We start from the raw sequence: 27007 nt of genomic DNA on the forward strand, positions 1-27007 counted from the left end.
AGAGGGTTCATGGTGAGGAGGGAGGTGCAAATAGCCCCTAGCCCAATTCCCAAAATGAGCCAAGGGTCCCAGGAAAGTGCAGGATCGGGGACCAGCATCCTCTCCTGGGCCTGCACACCTCGGTCCTGAGGGGCTGCGCTGCCGGTGCAGAGAGCAGACAGCATGGAGGATGCCCATGTCTCAGAGGCTGAGGAGCCATGCTGTGGGGCTAGGGTCCCTTTGGTTTTTTTAAGTATTTTATACTGTGGGTGAAGATACAAAATGGCAAAGTCATTTGAGTGGGCAAATACTAGCCCCATTAATATTTCCCAAGCACCCTGCTCTCCTTCTTGATGTCAACGCAGAGAACATCCCCACAGGTGTGCAAGGGGAGTGGGTAGCAAGGTGCTTTTTGCGGCCCTGTCCGTAAGGGTGAAGCGGAGATCTGGACACGGTGTAAACGCCCACCAGGAGGAAAGTGGTGAAACGGGTCTGCCGCTGTGTTACGTGGACTCATGCACAGCAGTTAAAGCGAGGCTGTTCTTTGTGGACTAACTGGGGTGTGGCTTCGGGACATTCCAGAAGAAAGGGCAAGTTGTGGGTCAATACAGTGCGGCAGGTTGTCACAGTACCTTTAGTGCAATTCGTCTGCATTCCTCTTGGAAAGGAGAAAATCCGAAATTAAAAAATCCGCAAGTCATAAACTTCTGTTGGCACATATGCGTGTAAATGCATAGGCAAGACACTGTAAACACACACGCACGCACACACTTCCCACTGGTCACAGGGTCGCCCTGGAGGAGGAGCCCCAAACTACAACAGAGAACCGACAATAGCCTTATCTAGGATGTTTTAGTTTTCAAGTGAGGAAACTTATCACTTGTGTAAATAAAATAAAATAAAAACAAAATAAGAACTTACTGAATATATTTGTGTCTTGCCTTTATCTAAAAGGCTAACAAAAGAAAAAAAGAAAGACAAACAAAAGAAAGAGATGGAAAAGTGCATAAACATCTGAACTCACCGATGACCTGACCAAAAGGGGGACATGATATAACTTATGTCACTTCCCTTGCAAAATGGTGGGGGGGGGGTGCATCTAGTTCCTTTTGAGAGACAAAGTATTTACAGTGAAACTACATTCTAAAAACTTTACTTGTGTGGAACTTTATATAGGAGGGCACATGTCCTCCATCACGGTTTTAAGCATGACTCTGTTCTTAGACTTGACAGAAATGCCCTCCTTCCCTGCTGTTTGCAGACCCTCTCCTCTGCCCCCTCTCCTCTCTCCCCTCATCTGTATCGTTCTCCTCTTACTCGCTGTGCCCCACCCTGGCCGCCTTCTGGGGTTCCTCCACAAGCTCAGCCTGTCTCCCCACCCTGCAGGGAGCGGCCGATGCTAGAGTGTGTACCCAAGTCACATACAGGGGCCCAAGTCATCCTTCTCCACTGCTGGGAGGCTGGTTGCTGAGGCTGAATCCATCCTGAGGAGTTGTCCTCAGCAGAATGTTTAGGAACTGCCTTGCCAAAGCTCCGTCCCCTCCCAGGGGGCAGCTGACATCCAATGATGGGCAAAGTTGGAGATGAAGGCCTGGCCCCACTGCCCGGACTCGGGTCCCTCCGAAGGGCCAGCCCGGCCTCAGACCACCCCCCTCCCCACCACAGGACTGCTGAGGACTCTGCTGCAGCCTCTGGTTAGCCAGATGCCCCTCTGCCTCTCCCAGTGTCCCTCACACACCCATGTGCCGATACTGGACGCATGCCCGAATAAACCACCTGCACACCCACCTCTGCTCAGTCTGCCTCTGGGAAAGCCCGACCTACAGCCTTTTAAGAAACTGTTCCCTCTGCCTAGAACGTTCCCTGGCCCTGATTTTCACAGTATCATGTTGCAGACTTCCTGTCACACGAATCTGCACTTAAACGTCACCTCCTCCGGGAAGCTTTCCCACACCACTCCACCTAAAATACCCTCTGAGACACTGCCCCGTCAGCCAGTTCTAACTCTCTGCACAGCACTTGTAAGTATCTACTGCATTCCTTATTTGTCATTAATATGATACTTTTATATCATAAAACGTCCCCCCTCATCATTCCCGGTGTAGCTTACTCACTGCTGTGTTCTCAGAGCCTAGAACAGGGTCCAGCCAGAGTAGGTGCTCAGTCAACACTTCGTGAATTAGTCAGGGACTAAAATCCTATCTTATACATATAAAGCGAATTGGAGGACAATTTGATGTTCTTTGAACAACTTGATGTCTTTTAATAATAATAAAACCAAAAATTTATAAATTCTTGAATCTGATTTGGCCTTGAAAGCAAATTTATCTTTTTTAAAAATCCTCTGCCTACCTTTGTGAATTGGAAGATGAAATTTCTTCTGGAATGATCTATGACACTCTTTATGTAGAAAAAGATATTCTGTACAGAGTTAGGTACAGGAGGGGTGAACTGACTGCATTCAACAGAAAGGAGAGAAACCCTGCTCTAGGATGCCCTGGGGACTCAGAAGGCGGGATATGCTGAGTGACTGGCTCCATGTCAGATGCTTCAAGCACTTTCTTTGTAGTAACTCAGTTTCCTCCTGACAACTACACCAAGGAGTTAGGTACCACTGCTATCCCCATTTTATAGGTGAGGAGACTGAGGCACAGAGAGGTTAAAGACCTCTCCCAAAGCTACACAACTGGGCATTAATTTCTGGCAGTCTGATTGAAGACGCTGCACTGTCTACAACCTCACTGTTGCCAGGCAGATATCAGAGAATCACAGAAAAATAGGAATGAACAAGGCGGTTTTCTTCTACTGTCAAATATTTTATTCTGAAATGTGCAATGTGTTCAGGTTTTTAAAGTCAGTGTGTCTGCCAATTCCTTCCATTTCTAGAAATTCCCATGTCCAATGTCCTTTCTAATGATGCCTCACTAGAAGTCCTGGCATTATGGGAATTTGTGTGGCCATGATTTGGGGGGAAGGATGCAGGCACAGGTTTGACCAGGGAAATAGAGTAGAATTTGAAAGAAAACAAAAAGCAGCAAATGCAACGAGAAAGACTATAGGGACCAAATGATGGAAACAAGCCAAAGTCCGGAAACCAAGCTCTTGAAAACAGCCTTTGCTGTCCTTGGGGCCAAGCAAGCTGACTGTGGAGACTTTGGTTAGACAAGATTGAGTTACGCTCCTGAGTGCTTTCTCCCGATGCGCCTTCCTCTCACCTGTGCGTGGATTAGTCAGGAGAATCTAATGTGATTTGCTCCTTAAAGCCCATCTGCTCCCCTTTCTCATTTGTTCTCTCCTCTCCATCCATCCTGGGTCTTCTCTTCCTCTCTTCCAAAGCAAGGGCTTTGCAGTTAAAGAGACCCAGCCTGTGCCACTTCACAGCTGTGTGTGTATATTCAGGCAAATGACTTAACTGTCTAAGCTTTATTTTCCTCATCTGTGAAACGGACATAATGATATCAACTTCAGAGAATTATGAGAATTCAGGGCACCTATAGGAAGTGGTATGGAGGCTGACATGTAATAGCTCTTAGTGCTACTCCCCCCACTTCCTTCCTTAATCCCCTCAGGTTTGCTGGGCTGCACTGTCAGGGAAGCATAGTCCTAAATGACATGGAGTTATGGACAAATGAATCCCAGGTGTAGACAGTTCTGGTGCTCAAAGCTACAACATAACTTTTTTTAAATTTTATCAATAGTTTATTGCCAAGTTGGTTTCCACAGAACACCCAGTGCTCTTCCCCACGAGTGCCCCTCTCTATGACCATCACCCCCTCCCCCTTCCCCCCTCTCTCTCCAGCCCTCAGTTTGCTTTCAGTATTCAAGAGTCTCTCATGATTTGCCTCCCTCCCTCTCCCTAACTTTCTCCCCACCCCTTTTCCCCTTCCCATGGTCCCTTGTTAGGTTTCTTCTTACAACGTAAGTTCTAAGTAAAGCTCTTAGAGGAGAATTTACCTGTAAACCTCAAACATGAAAGCAACCACTTAAACAACATCCATTAAATATTTCACCAAGTCCAGGAATTCCAAATATTAAAAGTAAAGCCACTAAAAGAGATAATGCTTGTTAATGATACTAATGTTAAAATTAGTATAGTTGCAATTGTGGATTAATTCAGTAAGGGATCATCGGTAGGGGTGTGCAGACCTACGTGTCTGTAATTTGCTGCATCCTTATTAATTTTAACAATAGACTCCATTAAATCAGTTAACAACACCCATGTAGCATCCGGTCCCTGGCAGGGTCTTGACAATGGAAAACAAATTCTGCGCCCCAATAAAATAAATACGAAAATCCAAATCTCCGGGCTAAATCTAAGTTGAGTATTTTACACCAAGCTGCAAATTAAATTGACTGCATGTTAGGCAGCTGAATGTCAAGTTCTCATGTTGATGTCAAACTTCCCAGTGACACCCTCTTCTACCTGCAGGAAGCTACAGTTACATGAGCACCCCATCAAAAGAGAACTTGCTGGAAATGAACTTACCATTGCAGAGTAGCAGGAGTGGAGTGGGGCTTGGATGCTCTATTGTTTTCTTTTTCCTCATCTGTTAAAGGAAAGAAAAAAAAGCTACCTTTAGTAGGAAAAGTGAAAGGCTTCTCAGCACTCCCAAAGTACCTCAAATTTTGGTGCTTTGAAAGCAACTGTACTGTGGCTTTTCCAACATGTTAGATTTCTTGAATGAGAAAAAAAGGGGAAACTGACTCATACAGAAAACTCTTACATCACTTTGCATTTTTATTTGACGTAACCCGTTAAGAGTTGAAGAGCTATCTTTCTTTATCACTGAGCAGTATAACTGTGTTCACCCAACTTGCTATTTTCCCAACTGTAGCTAAACATCTGACTCCAGATTATGACCCTAAGAACATACTGACCTCACTGACCATTTGCTCCCGGCAACGCCGAGGAATGGACAGTCAGGTAAGAAAGGGGGAGTGAAAAAATTCAGGAGAATTAAGATAGCAGTAGAAGAGAGCAGAGACTGGCAATTCTTTTTCCGTAAAGGGCCAGATACCAAATATTTTAGAGTTTGGGGGCCAAGAGGCAAAATCAAAAATATTATATAGTATTTATATAACAAGAGAAAAAATTTCCACAAAACCTTTTATTGATGAAATTCAAAATGTAATAATAGTAATTGAGTACAGTTTTTGTAATATAGGTCTACTAATAAGAATAATGAAACTGTTTTGGGGGAAGAGACAACATTTTTCTTGACCAGAATTCAAAGTTCACATCTCTACCATTGAACAGATTATAAATATTCATCTGTAAAAACCATTCTTAACTTCTAGCACTGTGAAAACAGACATCAGGCCAGATGTGGACCATGAGGTTCTGGCTTGCTGATTTCTACAACACAGAAATCTGAACAATAGATGAATCTTTGAAAAACTACTAAGAATCTAAGAAGAACTACTCATAATTTCATTATGAGTGGAATAACTGAGAAATACCTTTTATTAGCCTTGTCCAATTCCTAAGAAAGCTTATTAATAGAAATAGTCAACATAAAATTTCTTGATCCACATAATTTGACCCAAGAAGACCGGTATGAATAATAATCTCAAGAGAAAATTAATAACATCAAAACCTACAAATATAATCAACAAAATTTACTAAGATCATGTAAAGTGGTCAAAGAAAGAAATCTATGGTGTAAAATTTATATGGGAGAGAAACTGTATATCCGTAAAAATTATTTTAAGTAAAACAAAAATGAAAGTAGAAGAAAATGAAATACAGTATAGGGAGAAAAGTTTTTTTAATAAATTATCTTAGGGGCACCTGGTTGGCTCAGTCAGTTAAGCGTCAGACTCTTGATATCAGCTCAGGTCATGATCTCACGGGTTGTGGGTTTGAGCCCCGCATTGGGCTCTGCACTGACAGTGTGGAACTGCTTTGGGTTCTCTATCTCCCTCTCTTTTTGCTCCTCCACCACTCCCACTCTCCCACTCTCTCAAAATAAATATTTAAAAAATAAATAAATAAATTAGCTTAATAAAATTAAGTTCAGAAAATATTTTCTTGTTGAAAATGTATCAAGATTGGTATAATTCTGATTAAAATGTGTATTCATAAACACCATGACACACATTGCTGCTACTTATTCAACAAGTGTATGTATTCAGTTTCTTCCTTATTAAACAGAACTGCAATTTAGAGGGGACCGTGTGTCCAAAGAGGGTGATTCCCTCTCAAACCCTGGAGAGGTGAATGTTGATTGATTTAAATCAACCACAGAAATTGTATCTACCAGCAAGCCACTCATGGGGGCAGGTGTGGCAGGTGACATGGTGCTGGCCTTTAGGACTTATGGAGACACTCTCTGGGGGCTTTGGGGGAAGATATTTTTCCCCTAATAAAAAGAGATGGAAGGCCTTGATTTTGAACTTTCAGCCTCCAAAACTGAAAAAACAAGATTCTATTGTTTTATGCAAAAGCAAGCAAGCAAACAAGCAAAGAGGTGACCTGTCTGGTTTTGAACATGGCTGAGTGGGCAAGAGAGTGAGGCAGCAAGCTCTCAACTGGGGATGAAGTCCACGCTGAGGTAGCAGAGCGGAAAGGAGCAAAGACTGGGGGTTGTGAATGTCATGTTGTGCCCAATTAGCCAACCCCTCAAGTGGCTGTCTCTTTGTTTTGTCAGATGATAAAATTTTCTTAGTTAACAAAACCTCTTTTCATTGGATATTTTCTTCTCTACCATCAAAACCATCCTAACCGATACAAACACTCACACGACATGTTCTCAGGGACAAAGTATCCCAGTCCATCATGGGCTTGACAACTGCTCACAGGGCTTTGTCAACCTAGAGCTCCTTCTAAAACTTCTTATCCTTTCCAGCCTAGAATAAGCGACACCACTTCTTTGAAGCCCCCCATGATACCATTCAAGTCAGGCATCATTGACTCTAACTATCCTTCTTCAACCCATTACTTGTCTCCCGGTGGGACAGTTTAGCCATCAGGATCGTTATTTCTGTACACCCATCTCTCCAACGTCAGTATCCTACTTAAGAAGGCAGGGACGATATCTTAGTCATCTTTGTGTTTCCTCTCTCTAGTGCCTTCCATCTGGCACTTAACAGTTGAGTCTGCCTTCCACAAATGTCTTCAACAATCTTAAAAAAGATAAATAGCACAATAAGGAGCATAAACACATGGGTCTCACAAGAATACAGACACACACATAAAATACTCCACCTCAGTTGTTCACAAAGAAACAAAGAGAAAATAAGAATGAGGCACAAAGTAACAAAAGTTACTGAGAGTAACAAAAATTTTAAATAATGATAATCCCTAACGCTGGTGTGTAAATGGTAAAACTGACAGTCACATATTTTTCTGAAGGTAGTGTTAACTGGTACAAAGTTTTGGCAAGCAAATTGGCAGTAATAGTGAGAGGCATCTAAAATGTCCAGTCACTTGACCTCTTAGAAATGATACTAAGCAAATAATTAAAAATAAATAAAAGACTATGTTAAGAAAAACATGATTAATTGAGTTTCTTCTCAAACAAGGAAAAGTACACAAATGACCTAAATACACCTCCTGGATTCTGCTGGAACATGATTAACATTTCCATTCCCACTAAAACTGGCAGAATCTCTTCCCCCCTCCCCCTGCTTCTTTAAATTTTAGCATTTCAGCCAAGCTGGACCAGATATCAAAAGACCTGTGTTCTAGAATCAATGCCAAAACTTACCAGCCATGACTGAGCAAACCCTTTAACCTTGGAGCTTCATGTTTCTTCATTTGTAAATGGTCATTTTATAGGGCCAGTGAAAGCATATTAATTAATTCAAAAAAATATTCACTGAGTAGCTAATTTATGCCTGCTAAACACACCAAGGATAAAGAAATTAAACTCCTGTCCTTCAGTCTGGTTGGAGAAAGAGAGAGACAAGCAGTGGAGAGAAAGGCCAAGTTCAGTGAGAAGTAGTAAATGCGGGTACGCCAACACGGGTAGGCAGGGAGGAGTCCTCCAACACAGACTGCATGAAAAAGCAGAGCCCATCACGGAGGGCTTACTGGAGGAAGCAGTGATAAGTGAGCTACGTCTTGAGTGTGCCAGAGATGGGAACCAGATGCCAAGGAAGCGGGGCCCAAGCCAGGGGAAAAGGAGGTAGAGAAGGTGAGGGACAGATCAAGACATGGGGACCTGTAAGCTCACGCCACCCTCCCAGGAGCAAGATGGCTACAGCATGGGTCGGGTGTGGTTCAGGGAGCCAGAAAGGGGCTCTTCTGACAATCTAATAACTTTTTTTAAGCTTCAAGATAGGTTCTTAAACTGAGGATAATAATCACACCTGCCTTGAAAGGCTGCCGGCGGAATTAGTGGAATGAACTCAACGTAGGTGAAGAGCTCCTAAATCTCATTTCCAGGGCTACATGGCAAAGACCGCCCTTGACGGGAACTGCTGCCGTGGCTACTGTGGGAAGCAGGCCAGGGCGGCCGCGCCGCTGCTGGAAAGACTTCCAGGGACAAAGACAAATGCGTGGATGGAACCCCCCCTCTCCCCAGGCAAACACACTAGGCGACTTCACATCACAGCTCCAAACAGGAGGTGGTATTTCATCTGCGTCTTGAAGAGACAGTCAGGGTTTTTCAAATAACTCTGTTTTCTGTTCGCAGAAGTAATCCATGTCCATTTTTGACTTTGGAAAATATAGAGAAAATAGAAATGTCTGGAAATCTAAGCCCCCCTCAGCACAGTGAACTATTGTTTTCCTCTTATATTTACTTCCAGTCTGCTTTCAATGTTCTCTTTCACGCCCAAGGACACACATACCCTGAACTTAAAACAAGTGGGGGCCACACCGTTCACCCTGGCTTGTAGCCTGTCCCCTTTGCCTTTACAAGGACAGGTCAGACGTTGAGAGGAGGACATGGAGGGAGGGGGTGTTCCTGGGGAGGAAGCAGCATGTGAAAAGTCTTGGGGGACAAAACTTGGGGTCCGAGGGAGAACACACACCTTCCATTTGGCTGGGGCCAGAAAAAACCCCTGTTCTTGGACTCCATCTCAGCGCTCCCCAACTCAGGTCATCCCTGTCTCTGTGTCAGATGCTTCTCTCCAGTGGAGCTCTGTGATGGCCCATTTCTGGTCCCAGAGAATGGAAAGACACCAGGCTTTGAGGGCAAGGCAGACCTGGGTTCGAGTCCCAGCTTTGCCCTTAACTCTGGTTAGAACCCTGAGCAGCTTTTCCACTAAAGGCCTGGGGGTCCTTTCCCTGAAACATGAAAATCATAACTTATACCCCAAGGATGGTTTGAAAAGTAAATGTACTATGTTCAAAACTAGACACATTATAAAAGAATACTGTCATGACAGTACTAGCACTTACTGGCCAAGTACTTTAGCCAGGCATCATGGGTCGGTTTTCCTCCTGGGAGTGCCATGAAGGAGTTTTACATCCGATTTCATAAAAAAGGAAACTGAACTTTGGAGGGTCTGAATAACATGCACCAGGCCCTGCAGCCAATGAGTGGAGACTGGACTTCCGTCCATGCATATGGTGGCTTCTGACGGTACTTGGACAAGAACTGGTCTATGCCAGAGCCAACACGACTTTCCAGCTGGGTCACCAGATGGGTGCCTTCCACCCCTGCAGGCCCCTTTCTAGACCCCTTGTGACTCGTGCCCAGGGCCTCAAAGCCCAGCCTGGAGGTGTGGAGAGAGACAGAATCTGAAGCAGGCTTCCAAGCTCTGAGCTGTTAGCACAGAGCCCAATGTGAGGTCAAACAACCTTTTGGTGCCTTAGTTTCCTTATCTGAAAAATAGGGGTAATAATAGCATCAAGTACTTACTCTAAGGATTAACCACTCCTGGCACAAGGTACATGCTACCTATGTGTTCACTGTTACTTCAATAGCTGTCACTCTTCTGGAAGCGCCATGCACCTGGATCCCCATCCTGTCCATGGGGCTGCGTCTGGCCGGCCCAGCCTCTGGGACAGGGCTGTTTGCTCCTCCCCTGTGCTCCCGCAGCACTTGGACCGGTCCCTCGCAAAGACCTCATCACAGGGTGTGGTCACTGCTTGCCCCCCAGTGCTAGTCTGCAAGCTTTGTAGAGCACAGACTGCCTCACCACTGTGGCTCCAGGTCCCACACAGGTAGGGGCTCAAGAACTGTTTGTGAAGGGGCGTCTGGGTGGCTCTGTAGGTTGAGCATTCGACTCTTCATTTCAGCTCAGGTCATGATCTCACAGTTCATGAGTTCGAGCCCCACATCTGGCTCTGTGCTGACAGCTCAGAGCCTGGAGCCTGCTTCGGTTGTGTCTCCCTCTCTCTCTCTACCCCTCCCCTGCTCTGCTCTGTCTCTCTCTCTCTCTCAAAAATAAATAAACATTAAAAAAGATTTAAAAAAAGATTCTCTCTCTCCCTTCCTCTGCCCCTCTTCCCTGCTCTGTCTCAAATGAACTTTTTTTTTATAAAAAGAAGTATTCGTGGAATGAATGGATGAATGGCAAAGATAATACCACAATTAAATTCTGAGCCTACCCATTCTACCAGAGAACCTTTACTGAGGACCTATAATGTGCCAGGCACTTTTCATTGCATTTAATTTTCATAGCTGCCCAAGACAGTGAATGATTTTCAATATGTGAAACATCAAATATAGCGCTTGATGTATACCTAGTGCTTACTCAATTTTAGGTCTAATTACTAGTATTATCTCCCTTTACAGAGAAAGACACTGAGGCTCAGAGAAAGAAGTAGGAAGCCATCTGAGGTCACACAGCTGGTTGGGGAGCTGGGAGAGTACCCACAAACTTCCTGAACCCAAACATGTTGAGCCTCGGTCTCTCTTCCAACCTCTAATACTGAACAGCATATGGTAGAGAACATAGTACCTAGTATCTGCTGACTGAATTCACAGTATTTGGAACCTATTTTAGTATATTTCCTGCCTGAAGCCGGTGTGGCAGAGTTTAATATTAAGGGAGAACGTTTCTAAATTAATTACTTCTTTTCAAATCCCAGGAAAGGTTCAAGTTTATGCAAGTCTCGAGTTTCACTTCAAAGTCCTAATTCTATTTCCTTTCATTAGGCTAACCTGGCTGCACCTGGCCAGACCTCACCTGTTGGGAACCTGCACTTGCCAAACATTTCATCTCCACTTATCCAACCTCTTCCCAGCCACGGCAGAGGACCAGCAGATGAGCAGGGTGCCTGGACCCAGGCCTTTGGCAGTGGGCATCAGCCCCTGGCAGCAAACCCTTCTCCCCGTGGGAACAGGGCTAAGCCCCAAACAAAACTGTGATGTTGGCAGGCATTGCTCTGAGGGGGCCCCACACCTGCCTCTTTTTACCTCCTCTGGGTGAATTCCTTCCTAACCCTGGAGTAAGAAAAGGCCTTTCTAACTCTGATACAAAACCCAAAAGCCATAAAAGGAAATGTTGATAAATTTCCTACATAAGAAATCCAAAGCTTCTACGTGGGGGTGGGGGTGCGGGAACCACACCTTAAATTAGAAAGACAATACCGTGCTTGGGAAAATGGCAGTCACACCACAGACAACCATCTCATCTCCCCACCACCAGACAGAGTGCCAATAAAACCAGAAGGAAAAAGACTAAGAACCAAGAGGAACCTGCCCCTCCCCAAAAACCAGGCAAAGCACATGACACACAGTTGATGGAAAAAATACAAATGTTCTTGAAATGTGAAGAGATGATTAATTTCAATTAGTGAAAAGGAAAACTACACTAAAGCACCATTTCTCAATCAGATTGGCAAAAATTCCAACCAAGACCACACAGCTCTGCGCGAGGCTGTGGGAAGCAGGTGTCCTCACACCTTGCGGAGGGCGGGGGGGAAGGGGGGTGACATGGTGTCTCCCATGTGGAAGGTCACAATCTATTGTACACGCTCTTTAGCCAGAAGTCCCAGGTCTGAGAACAGATCCTGCAGCTACGGGAGGGACCCATGGGAACTGACCATACGCATCGCATCTTGTCTGGAATGGCAAAAGTTCAGAAACAGCCCAGCACTCACCTGCTTAGTGAAATTATGCTACATCCTCACATTAGAATGCTACACAACTGTGAGAAAAAAAAAAAAGATTGAAAACGAGAAACCAATGAGGCTATTCTCTGAAGCAGTCCGGGGTTTAGTATTAAGTGAAAAAAGTGAGTCACAACAAAATGCATCGAGGCTGCTGCCTTTTTGTCTTAGAAAGCAGGCATGAAAGGGGGCACCTGGCTGGCTGTTGTTGGAGCATGCAACTCTTGGTTTGGGGTTTGGGGTTGTGGGTTCAAGCTCCATGTTGGGTGTAGAGATTACTTAAAAATAAAATCTTTTAAAAAAAAAGAAGTGGCAAAAAAGAACATATATGTGAATTTTTTATTTCCATAAAGAAATAAAATACTGGCAGAATGCACAAAAAGCATCAGAAATACTGGAAGAATACACAATAAACAAATAAATGCATGTACCACTAGGGAGCTGAGGTGGGACTGAGACTTCTCAATGAGTACCTTTAAGGTGTTCAGAGTTTTGAGCCATATGGATGTATTATATATTCCAAAATACTCTTAACTGTGAACAAATTAAAAACTTCTCCATTGGGATAGGAGCATCTGAAGGAAGAAGCTATTCATACTTGGTTAAGTGATCCTGGAATGCCAAAAACTGAAAGCAAATTACCAATACTTATAACCTGACGGGTTGACAGTATTTTGCTTTCCTAACATCCATTTACCCAATAAACACACACTGTGCACCTGCTACATGCCAGGGAGTCACGGCCCATTGAAGGGCGGAGTGGAAGTACCAAGGGGTCCTGGCAGTGAGCTCAAAGCACAGAAGACAGACTAGTGCCTTCTCCACAAGAAGAGAGGACAGACAGATACTCAGAGGGACACAGGAAGGGCAGCCTGGGGGCAGAGTGGCTGGCTGAGGAAGGGGACGAGTCTGGGGGGTTGTCTTTAACCACAGCCTCATGACCAGCCAGTGGTCTTGCACTGTGGTTCCCAGCAAGGACTAAAATTGCCCCCCACGGGGAGTCCGACTGTTACAAGCCATAACGGGAAGACTCTCTGGGAAAGCCCCCACCCGGACTTCCCACTCAAGCCCTCGCCCTTGCTCTGGGAGAGGTCAAACACCTTTCTGCTACCAGCAGGTGGCTTTCATCCACCACTTGGTGGACACATGAAAAAGTTTAGCCACATTTTCTTTTCTCTGGAACACACCGTAGGGGGTCATAAGATCCCAAACTGGAGAATACACTGACCTGTGCAGTGAGTGGAGTAGGGTGAGGGAGATGTGTGGTTTTCAAGCACACAACCCTGAGATGCAATGGGATTTTATTTTATATTTTTTAAATTTTTAAAAATGTTTTTATTTATTTTTGAAAGAGAGAGAGAGAGAGAGAGAGAGAGAGAGAGAGAGAGAGACAGCATGGGCAGGGGAGGGTCAGAGAGAGAAGGAGTCACAGGATCTGAAGACAGGCTCCAGGCTCTGAGCTAGCTGTCAGCACAGAGCCCGATGCGGGGCTCGAACCCTCGAACTGTGAGATCATGACCTGAGCTGAAGTTGCACGCTTAACTGACTGAGCCACCAGGTGCCCCCACAATGAGATTTTAAAATGACAATGATGAGTCACATGAAGCTGGGACCCATTGAGATCCCAGTTCTATGCCATCATGCCAGTGAACTCCAACATTCCCCTTCCTTGTGTTCTAAAAATCCTCTGTCACCACTCAACAGTGGATAACAGCCCTGATGAGCCAGGGAGGGTAACAGATGAAGAGCTGAATTCAGAGCGAGGCAGATACGACAGAGCGGCCGCTGGTAGGAATGGACAAGAGAGAGGGCTGGGAACAGACACAGCGTGGACTGTCTCAGGAGAAACAGAACCCTTCCACCCCCCCTACCAGCACACATAGTCTGGTAGCCCTTGAAGATATAGGGTGGACTCTGGATTCCTACCTAAGATACTGGATGGAGGCTGGAGTCACTGACTTCTATGTTAAGGAAATAGTGAGCTGGAGGCTAGAGGACTTGGGCACATCTGGGCTACATTTAACTTGTTCTGTTTCCCAAGGAGGGCAACAGGAATCCCATGGAATCCCACTGGGTTCCTGCTGTGTGGACCCATCCTATGGCCCTCATCTCTCCAACTCTCTCGGTCCCACAAACACTACGCTGGACTATAACCTCACTCCCTCAAACCTGAACTAGGCAGAAACCCCCAAAGGGTCCTCTGGGCTCTAATCCACCTGCACAGACTCTGCACATCAATCTTCTGAAAATGCCACAGGGATTTGTCACTCCTGCACCCAGCTCCTTCAGAGGCACCGTAGCTATCAGACTCCAAACCTCTTGTCTGGAATTCAGGTCTCTCAGGAACACAGCCCAAACTCACCTTCCCAGCCCATGATCTTTCAGCCTCTGCTCAAGCCAATCTGGAAGACTCCCCAGGCTCAAAACCTTCCTTGTGGCTTTCTGCCTCCCAGCCCTTTACCATCACCACTTAAAGGACCCACATGGAGGTTGCAGCACAAAGGCTACCTCCTCCAAGACTCCTTCCCTAGTCACCATCCAGCCTGTGACCTGGCCGAAACTTTAGCATGCATTCTAACTGCCTGGGGGTTGTGTTAAGATGCAGAGCATGCTTCAATGGGTCTGGAGGAGGCCTGGGATTCTGCATTTCTAGCAAGCTTCCACTGAGGTTGTGCTGGAGCCTAGGAGCATGCCTGGTATGGCAAGGAAGGGGCACCTTGCATCATTCAAATGGAATTGATCACATACGGCCTCATATTACTATTAAAGAGTGGGCCTGAGCTTCCCTTCTAGATTAAAAATTCCATGAGAGCACAGATCCATGGAAGAGAATGCTCATGTGGCAGGAAGAGAGACCAGTGTAAAATCAGACAGCACCAAGTTCAAGTCTTAGCTCTGCCACTTCCTTGCTATGACAACTAAGTTTCACACCTCTGAATCTCAGTGTCCTCATCTGTAAAATGGGGATTTAAAAAAAAAAAACCTCCCTTCCAGAAAATTAAAGAAAACTGTGGCTGTGATTATTCCTAGCATACTGCCTGAATATATTTGGTATTGAATAAATATAATATGATAATATTCAGGGAGCTTGGGTGGCTCAGTTGGTTGAGCGTCCGACTTCAGCTCAGGTCATGATCTTATGGTTTGTGGGTTTGAGCCCCACGTCAGGCTCTGTACTGACAGCTCAGAGCCTGGAGCCTGCTTCTGAATCCGTACCTCCCTCTCTCTCTGACCCTCCCCTTCTCGTGCTGTCTCTGTCTCTCAAAAATAAATTAAAAACATTAAAAATGTTTTTAATATGATAATATTTAATATATTAGGAAATTCTAAGCAACGTCTAATATATTTTATAATTTTATATCAGCTCTCTGCTCTTTTCTTCCTTGTGTAACTTTGAGTTTTTCTATGTAATTCTGTACGTAGTAGGTACTCAGGGAATCTTCTGCAGGAACTTCTGTTCTACCAGTACAATTCCGCTCAATCCACACTGCTGAGCTCTCCTCCCCGGACACGACACTCCCACCAGTCCTGACCTGATAATGCTTTACACTGAAAGTCCTCCCTTTGGTTGGTGAACATGCCATCAGAAACATGAAAATCTACTGACATCTGCCTGAGAAAATGCAATTTGTTCTGGTTGGAAATGAGCATTTATGAGACCTCAATTATGGTAAATAACCCACCCACTCCTGTTCAGACTTTCACTCATTGGACAGTTAAGGCTTGAACTCACTGATCCAGGGTTTTCTTCCCAACGGTATTCCATCAAAACGTCTCATGTCCCACCTCCTCATGCTCACTGAAACTCTTGTTAATCAGTTAAATCCCTGTCTTCTGAGCTGATCAAAGGGGCATCATAGGAAGAGCACTGCACTGAAATCAGAAGATGTGGGTAGTAGTTCTGATTCTAGCATGACTTGAATGTGCTTCTGAGCAAATAACTTCCCTTTTCTGAGCCTTAGCTTTTTTATTCTAGGATACTCCATCAATTATTCTCCCACTCCATCTCATTTTACCCAGGACTCCCAGTACTAATGCCCAGCTCTCCCTAAGGCCAGAGGAAAAAATCTTTGTCAGCAAGTGTAATGTTAGCCTCTCCTCACATGACCCTGGGAAGGCACTTTTACCTGCCTGGCCTGGTTCACAGGTAAACTCGATAGCAGACCCTTCGGCTAGCCGCCTCAATAGCCAATCTTTCATTTTTTTTTTCCTGCTTGCCAATAAAAACTGGTTTATTCAGGGCAGTGATGTGACAGCCCGGAGGAAAATCCTAATTTATCTAAGCCAGGGGCTGGCAAACTTTTTCTGTAAAGAGCTAGACAGTAAACATTTTAGGCTTTTATTCTCCCACCGTTTAGAAGCTGTAGACAATGTTTGTCACATATTCTTCATCCCCCCCCCCACTCTTTAAAATTAAAAACAAAATAAAAATAAAAATATCTTAGACCCTGGGCTGTAAAAAACAGGAGCCAAGCTGAGTTTGGCCTGGGGTTGTCCAACTATTAAGAGTACTTATATTTTTTTCTGTTCTTCTGACAAATATTCACTTGCCTATCTTCCCTTTCAGCTACAGATGGTAGAATTCTTAACATAAACAGCATAAGGAAAGTCTACTGGGGGCTCTTGGGAAAGAATCTGCTTACTTTAAAAAAATTTTTTTATGTTTATATATTTTTGAGAGAGAGAGAGTGTGAGCCAGGGAGGGGCAGAGAGAGGGAGACACAGAATCTGAAGCAGGCTCCAGGCTCTGAACTGTCAGCACAGAGCCCAACATGGGGCCTGAACCCACAGACCATTGAGATTATGACCTGAGCCGAAGTCGGATGTTTAACCAACTGAGCTACTCAGGCGCCCCTCTGCTGGTTTCTAGTGAGAGGAAGACATATAAGAGGAAAGCTAACTGGTGTCTCCCCTTTCTCCATCCACCTGTCTTGAATGTGGACTGGATGCCTATTATCTAAAGCAGCTTGGAGCACCTGGGTGGCTCTTCCAGTTAAGTGTCTGACTTCGACTCAGGTCATGATATCATGGTTTTGGATTTCGAGCCCTGCATTGGGCTTTGTGCTAACAGCTCAGAACCTGGAGCCTGCTTCAGATTCTGTGTCTCCCTCTCTCTCTGCCCCTCCCCTGCTCTGCTCTCTCTCTCTCTCTCAAAAATAAATAAACATTAAAAAAATGTTTTTAAGCAGCTTTATTGTGACCATGAGTTACTACTAACATGAGGACAAAAGCCAACAATTTATGGGGATTTTATAGAAAGACACGCAGAGTCTGGGTCTTGGATGATATTGAGCTGTTAAATAAACCCTGAAACCTCCTACCCTCCCATGTTTTAGTTAAATAAGATAATAAACATCTACATATTTAAACCACTGTCAGATTTCTCACAATCCAGAGCATTGTTAAAATAGTAAAACTGAGGGATTTTTTTCCTCTTATTTTTTAAAACTTCAACCATCTCCTAAGCCCTCTCTCTGTACCAGGTCATGGGGATACAACAGTGAACCCCACAACTGCTCTCGGGAGCCCCCAGTCTAGTAGAAGATGTGACAAGGCAGAGACAAGTACCAACATACCCATCAGCCACTGAGAGGGGGTGATGAGCACTCTTAGCTCTGGTCCTGGTATTCCTCTGGACAAGTTTCAAATCATGGATGCCAAGTCTTCAAAGCACTGCCTTCTGAGATGCAGAAACATGCTAAGATGAAATGACTCATGTTCAAAGGCAGACGAACAGACCTGGGTTCAAATCCTAGCTCTACCACTTGCCAGCTATGTAATGTGGGATGAATTACTAGACTCCTTTGAGCCTTAGTTTTCAAACGTGCAAGATGAAGCTCGTTATAAGCTATCTCCTAAGACTATTGTGAGACTTGAATGAGGTAATGGAATTAGAGCACTTGTCATTGCTCAGTAGATGACAGCCATATGCCCCTGTAACTATGAGCATATACATACAGAGAAGTTTGGCTAACAATATATGCTTAGGAAGAAAGACTAAAAGGATATCAGGAGTGCTTGCCTCTGGACAGTGAGATTAGAGGCAGTTCTTTTTCTTCCTCATATATTTTTTCTTAGACTTTCCAAATACATAAACACATATCTCACATTCAGGGGATCCATTTTTTTAAATGTAATTTTTGTATTTTGAAAATAAAAACAACATGTGGACTGTACCTTCTTTGTTCTTTTATCCAGATAGAGTCAGGTGGCCGCCATTCTAGACCTAGCCCTGACATGGACTCGCTATGCAATCTTAGAAAGTCACTTTACCTATTTAAGTGTCAATTTCCCTATCTAAAGTGGACGATAACCAGACTTCCAGTTGTTCCATGGTGAGATAGCTCACTCTTTCGCCAAAACAACTGTAAAAGCTAGAACAACTGTTTGAAGACATTGGAGAGCAGTCAATGCAGACAGGACTAGAGGAGCCGTAGGGTTTGAGAGAAAGGAAACACGGGGTGCGCCCTCTACATTCACACTGGGTTTCCCCGAGGGTGCTTCTCAACTGCCTCACTGGGAAACAGAACCCAAGCAAAGAATGTGGTCTTCTAGGTTCAAGTCAGGGCTAGGGAGGACAAAGCCTCAGATCTAAGCAACAATGTTCCCAGACAGAAGAGCTACAGAGGCGGAAACACACGCACATGCAGAGAGCGAGAAACCAAAAAACTGAAGCAAATTCATCAGCTTAGAGGCTGAAGAACTGATCACTGATGTGTGGTGGGAATCAGAGGTTGAGGTTCAAGCTGGGTCAGGTAGAAGGAATTTGGTAAACACCCAGAGATTTTAGCCGTGGACCCATAAGGCTCTGAGCTAGGAGTAGAGACCACATCCTAGCAGCACAGACAAGACTAAAGCAGACCAGACTTAGCCAAGCCTTGACAGGATCAAGGAGACCTGCTGGTTCTCTACTCGCCCGCTAGAACAGAATTTAACACCCTTCAGAGAAAGTTAACATAGCTCATCCAAACATCCATGATGTCCAGCATCAAACCAAAAACTATAAGGCATCTTGAAAAACAGGGCCAAAACCCCAAAGTCCAGAGGAAAAAAAACCCGATCATAGAAGTTAATCCGGAGATGTCTCAAAAATCAGAGTTACCAGACAGAAACTTCAAAATAGCTATGGTTAATATAGTTAAGGAGAGAGAAAAAGATGGTCACCAAAGAGGAAATGATAGATAAAACAGATAAAAAATGGAAAATATCAACTGAGATTTGGGGGAAAAAAGAGGAATCAAATGGACATCTACCATAGAAATAAGAATACAACATCTTAAATTAGTATCACTTGGATAGGCTTACTACCAGACTAGACATAACAGAAAATGAGATTTGAGAACTGAAGAGGAAATCAATAGAAAATACCAAACTGAGGGGCACCTGGGTGGCTCAGTTGGTTAAGCATCTGACTTCAGCTCAGGTCATGATCTCACAGTCCATGGGTTCCAGCCCCATATCGGGCTTGGTGCTGACAGCGCAGAGCCTGGAGCCTGCTTCAGATTCTGTGTTTCCCTCTCCCTCTCTGCCCTTCCCCCACTTAGTCTCTGTCTCTCTCAAAATAAAATAAAGACATAAAAAAAATAAAAAGAAAGAAAATACCAAATTGAGGTACAAAGAGTAAAAATGGACAACTCAGAGCAGGGCATAAGAAACATGAAATTCTGTCAAAAGGTTTAGTATTCATGTAACTGGAGTCCTAGAAAAAGGTAAGAGAGAATGGGGCAGAAAAAATATTTGAAGAGTCAGTGACCAAGAATTTTGCCAACTTAATAAATAACAACCCACAGATTCAAGAAGTTCAATGAACCCCAAGAAAAAAATATAAGAAAATCGTATCTGAACCTTGTAGTCAAAGTGCTGGAAACTAAAGACCCCCTCCCCCGGAAAAAAAATCTCAAATGCGGCCAGAGACAAAAAGACACATTGCATTCAAAAGGGTAAAAATAAGTCTGATGATTAACTTTTGGAAGCCAGAAGACCATCAAATGACAACTTTAAAGTAGTGAAAGGGTATATAAAAAAACATACTCCACTTCTCAATCTAGAATTCCATATACAGCAAAAATGTCCCTCAAAACTACAGATGAGGGGCACCTGGGTGGCTCAGTCACTAAAGTGTCTGACTCTTAATTTTGGCTCAGGTCATGATCTCACAGTTGTAGGATCAAGCCCAATGTTAGGCTCCATGCTACCCCTCTCCTGCTCTCTCTTGCTGTGCCCTCTCTCTCTCTCTCTCTCTCTCTCTCTCTCTCTCTCTCTCTCAAAATAAATAAATAAACTTAACAAAACACAGGTGAATGGGTACCTGGATGGCTCAGTTGGCTAAGCATCTGACTTTGGCTCAGGTCATGATCTCACGGTTCATGGGTTTGAGTCCTGCATCGGGCTCTGTGCCGACAACTCAGAGCCTGGAGCCTGCCTCAGATTTTGTCTCCCTCTCTCTCTGCCCCTCCCCGTTCATGCTCTGTCTCTCTCTGTTGCTCAAAAATGAATAAACGTTAAAAAAAATTTTAAACACAGGTAAAATAAAGATATTTTTCATGCTCTACACTACACAATACTGCACAATACAAAACATGAAATGAGTTTATTTGGTTTGAAGTTAAAAATGATGCCCATAGAAGAACAGACTTGCTGATAGGAATCAACAGCCCTCGAAAGGGTAAATATGTGAATAAATAAAAATAAATATTGACTCTTTTAAAACAGCAATAACAATGTCTTAAGGGGCTTAAAACATGTAGAAATAAAATACATTAAGGCAACAGTACAGAGGGTGGGAGAGAGGTAAATGGGATTCAAGGGTGAGTATGTTGGCTTGAAACTGGAGAGGGAGTGACGTGAGGCAGATGTGAGAGGAGGGATGCACGTCGTAATCCCAAAGATAGCCACTCATAAAGACTGTGTCATTGAAAAGTCAGCAGAGGAAAACATCAAAGAAGAAATTTTAAACTGCACCATCCCTCTCAAAAAAGCAAAAAGGGAAGAACAAAAAAATAAAGACAGATGGGACAAATCAAAATTAAGTAGTAAGTATGTGGATTTAAGCCCAAAAGTGTAATTTAATTTAAGTCCATTACATTTAAATGATCTAAATATTCCAATTTAAGATACAGATTATCAGATGGGATTTTTTCAAACACCTTAATACTGAATTCAGAAAGGTTGGAAATAGAAAGATGAAAAAAATATATACCATTAACAACTTGATCTAATTGACTTCATCCAGTATCCATTCAATACACATTCTTTATGAGCATATGTGGACATTTGCCAAAATAAACTATCTGTCGGGACAAAAACCAAGTCGCAACAATTTCAAATACTAAAATTGTGCAGAATATATTCTCCAACCATAGTGGGATTACAATAGAAACCAGTAGGAAATAACTAAATGTTTGGAAAATTAAGCAATAGATTTCTAAATAAACCAAGAGTAAAAAGAAGAAATCACAATAGAAATTAGAACATGAGTTTCATTGAAGGATAATGGAAGTATGACCTCAGGAAAATTATGGGATGCACTTACACAGTGCTTAGAGAAAAATTGGTATCTCTAAGTGCCTATCTCAGAAAAGGTTGAAATAATAATCTAAGTCTGTCTCCAAGGCTAGAAAAGACAAAAAATTAACCTCAAAGAAAAGAGAAGGAAGGAAAACAATATACAGGAGAGAGGCAGAAATAAAAGAAATAGGAAAAAGATGTCAGTTGAGAAAAACACTAAGGCCAAAAGTTGAATCTTTGAAATGACTAATAAAATTGATAAACTCTGGCAAGACTGGTTGAGGAAATAGAGAGAACATCAACTGTCAATATCATAAATGAAAGGGGACATCACTATGGATGTGAAATGAGAAAAACAAAAGGAAGTTTAAACAAGATCATATAAATAAATTTGAAATTATAGGTGGAACGAATTCCTTAAAAATAACAATTTTCTAAATGTAACAAATCAAGAAATAGAATAATCCTCAGAGAAAGTTTTGAGTTTCCTCAAAGAAAACTCCAAGCCCAAAAGACTTTGGTGTTGAATTCTTCCTAGCATCTAAGAAGTAAATAATGCCAATCTTACACAAAGTTTTCAGAAGAAACAAAAAAGAAGAAACTCTCCACTTCTTTTTAGGAGGTCTGAAAGTAAAATTGTGGCAAATCTGAAGCCAGAAAAATCTCATGAATAATAGATACCAAAATTCTTAACAAAACAGTAGCCAATCTAACCCAGAAATAGATAAAAGGATAATACTTTGACCAAGTGCCATTTATTCCAGGAATGCAAGATTGGCTTTACTCAAAAATTAATCCATGTTATTTGCAACCTTATTAGAATACAGGAGAAAACATATGATCATCTCAACAGATGCAGAAAAAAAAAAACATTTAATAAAGGTCAACACCCACTCAAGAAAAATCTCTCAGCAAACCAGGGATTTGATCATGAATACCTACAAAAAAAAAATTCACAGTAAACATCACACTTCATGGTGAAACATAAACTGCTTTCCTCCTTGGTCAGGAACAAGACAAGGTGTCTACTATCACCACTTCAACTCAACATTACAGTAAGATCTCTAAGAGCACAGAAAAAAAATATGTAAAAACTATAAAAGAAGATGGAAAACTATCATTATTCTCAGGTGAGATGATTATGTTCATAGAAATCATTTTTTAAAGCAAACTCATAATTAAGCAAGTTTAGCAAAGGGGCTGGATATAGCCATTATCTAAGAAATCAACTGTATTTCCATATGCTAGCAACTAATGATTAGAAAAAAAAATAAATACTACTACTTAGAATAGCACTGAAAAGCATCAATTACCTAGGAATAAATCTAATGAAAGATGTGCAAAACCCCAACACTAAAATCTATGAAATGCTACTGTAAGAAATTAAAGCCCATTTAATAGGTGGAAGTCTAAGGCCACAGACATAGACTGGAAATTTAATGTTGGTAAGTTATCAATTCTTCCAAAACTGATTGTAGATTCAGTGTGATCCCAGTGAAAATCCCTGCAGGATTTTTATTAATAACTGACAAGCTGATTCTAAAATCTGTATGGAAAGAATTTAAATTAATTAAAACAATCTTAAAGAAAACATTTTATGATCCCAAAATAGACAAGCAGACCAATGGTTCAGAATAAAGGTCAAGACATAGATCCGCATGTATACGATCTCCTGATTGTAGTGGGTAAAGGATTTGCTTTTCAACAAAAGGTGCCCTATTAGTCAGAAATTAAAATAAAACAAGAAATCCTCCCTTACACCATATACAACAATTCCAGAGGGACCACTGACATAAACATAAAAGACAAAACAATAAAATTTTTAACTAATAACATGAAAAAATATCTTAATGACCCAGGGTAGGCAAAGATTTCTTAATACAAAACAAAAAGCACCAACTACAAAAGAAAAACACTGATAAATTGGATGTTACTCAAACAAAGAACGTCTGTTCACCAAAAGATACCACTAAGAGAAAGAAAGGCGGACTACAAACTGAGAGATGTTTGGAATACTTTTCTTTGACAAACATCCCCTACTAAGAATATAAAACAACTCTTACAAACCATTAAGGAAAAGACAAACAGCACAACTTAAAAAGAAACCAACAGGCCAACGATATGAACAGGCAGATCACAAAAGAGGATATCTACAAGAATGTTTATCAATCCTTTTCAAGCTTTTCCAAAAAAATGGAAGAGGAGGGAACACTTCCAAACTCATTCTATGAGGCCTGCATTATCCTCATACCAAGGCCAGGAAAAACACTACAAGAAAAGAAAACGCTGGACCCACAGCCCTCATGAATATTAATGCAAAATCCTCAACAAAATACTAGCAAACAGAATTCAACAGTGTGTTAAAGGATTGTACCCCATGACCAGCTGCAGTTTGTTTCTTCCCTGAATGCAAGGATGGTTCAACATAGAAAAATCAATCAACGGAGTACAGTGTGCTAACAGGATAGCCACATGATCATCTCAATTGATGTAATACAAGCATTTGGCTGAATTTAACACCCTATCATGATAAAAACACTCAACAAAATAGGAACAGAAGAAAACTATTTTGACACACTAAAAGCCTATATGAACAATTCACAATAAACATCATACTTAATGGTGAAAGACTGAAAGCTTTTCCTTTAAGATCAGGAATAAAACAAAGATGCTCACTTTTGCCACTTCTATTTAACACATTCCTGGAAGACCTAGTCAGAGCAAATAGGCAAGAAGGTCCCACACACATACACATGTGACTTAATACAAAGCTACAGTAATTAAAATAGTGTGGTGCTGGCATAAAGACCAACAGAACAGAACAGAACAGAATAGAGAGACCAGGAATAGAGCCTCATATATATGGTTAAATGATTTTTAGCAAGGGTATCAAGACCATTCAATGAAGAACAGTCTTTTCATCAAACGGTGCTGGGAAAACTGGTTATTCACAAGCAAAAAAAAAAAAAAATTTGGACCCTTACTTTATGACATATACAAAGATTAACTCAAAGTAGATCAAAAACCTAAACATAAGAGATAAAACTATAACACTCTCATAGAGGAAAAGCTTCTTGGTGTTGGATTTGGCAACAATTTCCTGGATCTGACAACAGCACAGACAACAAAAGAAAATTGGATAAGCTGGGCTACATCAAAATTAAGAACTTCTGTTGCATCAGTGTTACACAACTAACAGAGTAAAAGGCAACCCATGGAATGGAAGAAAATAGTTGCAAATCATGTATCTGATAAGGGGTTAATATGCAAAATATATAAAGAATTCCAACAACTCAGTAACAAAAAAAATTAACAATTCAAATTAAAAAATGGGTAAAAAGAGTCAACAGACATTTCTCCAAAGAAGATATACAAATGATTAATAAGCACATGAAAAGATGCTCAACACCACTATTCACTAGGGAAAAACAAATCAAAATCATGAGATCCCACTTTACATGCATTAGGATGATTATTATTTAAAAAAACATAGAAAATCACAAGAATTTGCAGAAATGTGGAAACACTGGAAAGTTCATGCATTTCTAATGGTAATACAAAATGGTGCCGCTACTGTGGAAAGCAGTATGGTGATAACTCAAGATATTAAAAATAGAATTACCTTATTTTCCAGCAATTCTATTCCTGGGTATATACTTAAAAGACTGAAAGCAGACATTTGTACAGACATTTGTACACCCATGTTCATAGCAGTATCATTCGCAATAGCCAAAAGGTGGAAACAACTCAAATGTCTATCAATGGATGAATGGATAAACCAAATGCGGTATATACATAAAATGGAGTGTTAGCCAGCCTTTAAAAGGAAGGAAATGCCTGACCCATGCTGCAGTATAAAGCCTGAAATAAGTAAAATAAGCCAGTTACATAAAAACAAATACTATGTGACTCTACTTTTTTATTGCTTTTTCTAATGTTTATTTATTTTTGAGAAATAGAATGCAAGCAAGGGAGGGACAAAGAGAGAGGCAGACACAGAATCCAAAGCAGATTCCAGGTTCTGGACTGTCAGCACAGAGCCTGATGCGGGGCTTGAAGTCATGAACAGTAAGATAGGACCTGAGCCAAAGTCAGACGCTTAACCAACTGAGCCACCCAGGTGCCCCTCTATTTCATATAGTCAAATTCCTAGAGGCAGAGAGTAGAATAGTAACTTCCAGGGACTAGAGGGAGAGGGAATGGGAAGTTATTGTCAAACCTTCAGTTTGGGAAGATGAATGTACTTAATACCTTTGAAAATGGTTAAAATGGACAATTTTATCGTACACATATATTAGCACAGTAAAACAAAGAATACTCAGAGATGTTAAGAAATAGAAAAAACTTGAGAATTAAAATACCATCAACATTTAAATGGATGTGTAACCCGTGGTATATGCATACAATGGAATACCAAACAACTATGAAAAAGTACTCCATACAACAGCATGGCTACATCGCACAGACATTGAGTGAAAAGAGCTACAGACAAAATGGACTTACAGACTCTGTAAGTCCATTTATATAATCTTTCAGAAACAGGCAAAAGCAAACCATAGTGATAAAATTCAGGACAGTAGTTATTCACAGGGATGAGACATGAAGGAACCTCCCAGGGAGATAAATGTTCTATCTCTTCTGGTTACATCGGTAGAGACAAAATCGGGGCAGGGGGGGTGGGTATTCATGGGACCATTCACATAAGATTTATGTGCTTTATGTTCAATTTATCTCAATTTTATAAAATGAAGCAAAATCATGATGCCAGAATGCCAACGGGGGAAGGGACTCTGGAAGAAGGTGGCTGTTCAGAGTGTCTAGCAAACACCATTGGGCTTAAGGAGCAGGTGGTCCCTGGCCATGGTCTGAGAAACCTAAGGAGAGGCCCTTTACCAGCCAAGGGAGAGGACACTCTGTCCCTTCTGGAAGTTACATTTACAATCAGCTGTCCCCCTTTTTTAGTGTTTAGGGGGCAAATACAAGTCCCAGTTAGTCTTAAGTCTCTTAACATGAGGCGCCCAGAAGACCCGATCTAACATAACCCAGGGAAAGGTGTAAACACAGCAGTTATATCTTCCCACTAACTCCAATTCCCTAGTCCAAGACCTGGGAGAAATCTTTTCTTTTCAAAGAGCAAGGACATTCATGACTCTGAAACAATAATGCCATGACATGCTACTTTAATCCCACGTCAACAGTGACACCGAGAATGGCCTTTCCTGTTTCCCATCAGGGTCCACATTTGCCCATCACTGTAATGGGGGGGGGGGCGCTCTCTGGGGACTCAGACAATTATGAACATTTAAACAGCAAGTATCTGCTGTGGCCCCCTTTCCGTGACTACCTGACTATACTGCACTCCCTACCACAGAATATTCCAGGGAGGGCCTAATGTATTCCATAAATGGCTTCAGAGTCTCTTGTTCCCGGTGACATGCCCCGGCCTAGCATTCAAGAGGCACTATCCCTCCCACGAGGACACTGGCTATGTCTAGGACATTGTGGAAGAAT

The 27007-nt window shown here is 42.3% G+C and overlaps 1 protein-coding gene across 2 annotated transcripts in view; it reads right to left on the reverse strand.

The window, feature by feature from the left end:
• The window catches only part of RFX4 (regulatory factor X4), a 158793-nt gene that overhangs the window by 105870 nt on the left and 25916 nt on the right, over positions 1-27007 (reverse strand). For both annotated transcript variants that reach the window (XM_029953171.1, XM_029953170.1), the window contains exon 3: positions 4466-4526. In XM_029953171.1, the coding sequence (XP_029809031.1) occupies positions 4466-4526 (61 nt within the window). The remainder of the gene's footprint in view (positions 1-4465; positions 4527-27007) is intronic.

This window comes from Suricata suricatta, chromosome 10 (genome assembly GCF_006229205.1).
Source record: "Suricata suricatta isolate VVHF042 chromosome 10, meerkat_22Aug2017_6uvM2_HiC, whole genome shotgun sequence".
Taxonomy (NCBI): Eukaryota; Metazoa; Chordata; class Mammalia; order Carnivora; family Herpestidae; genus Suricata; species Suricata suricatta.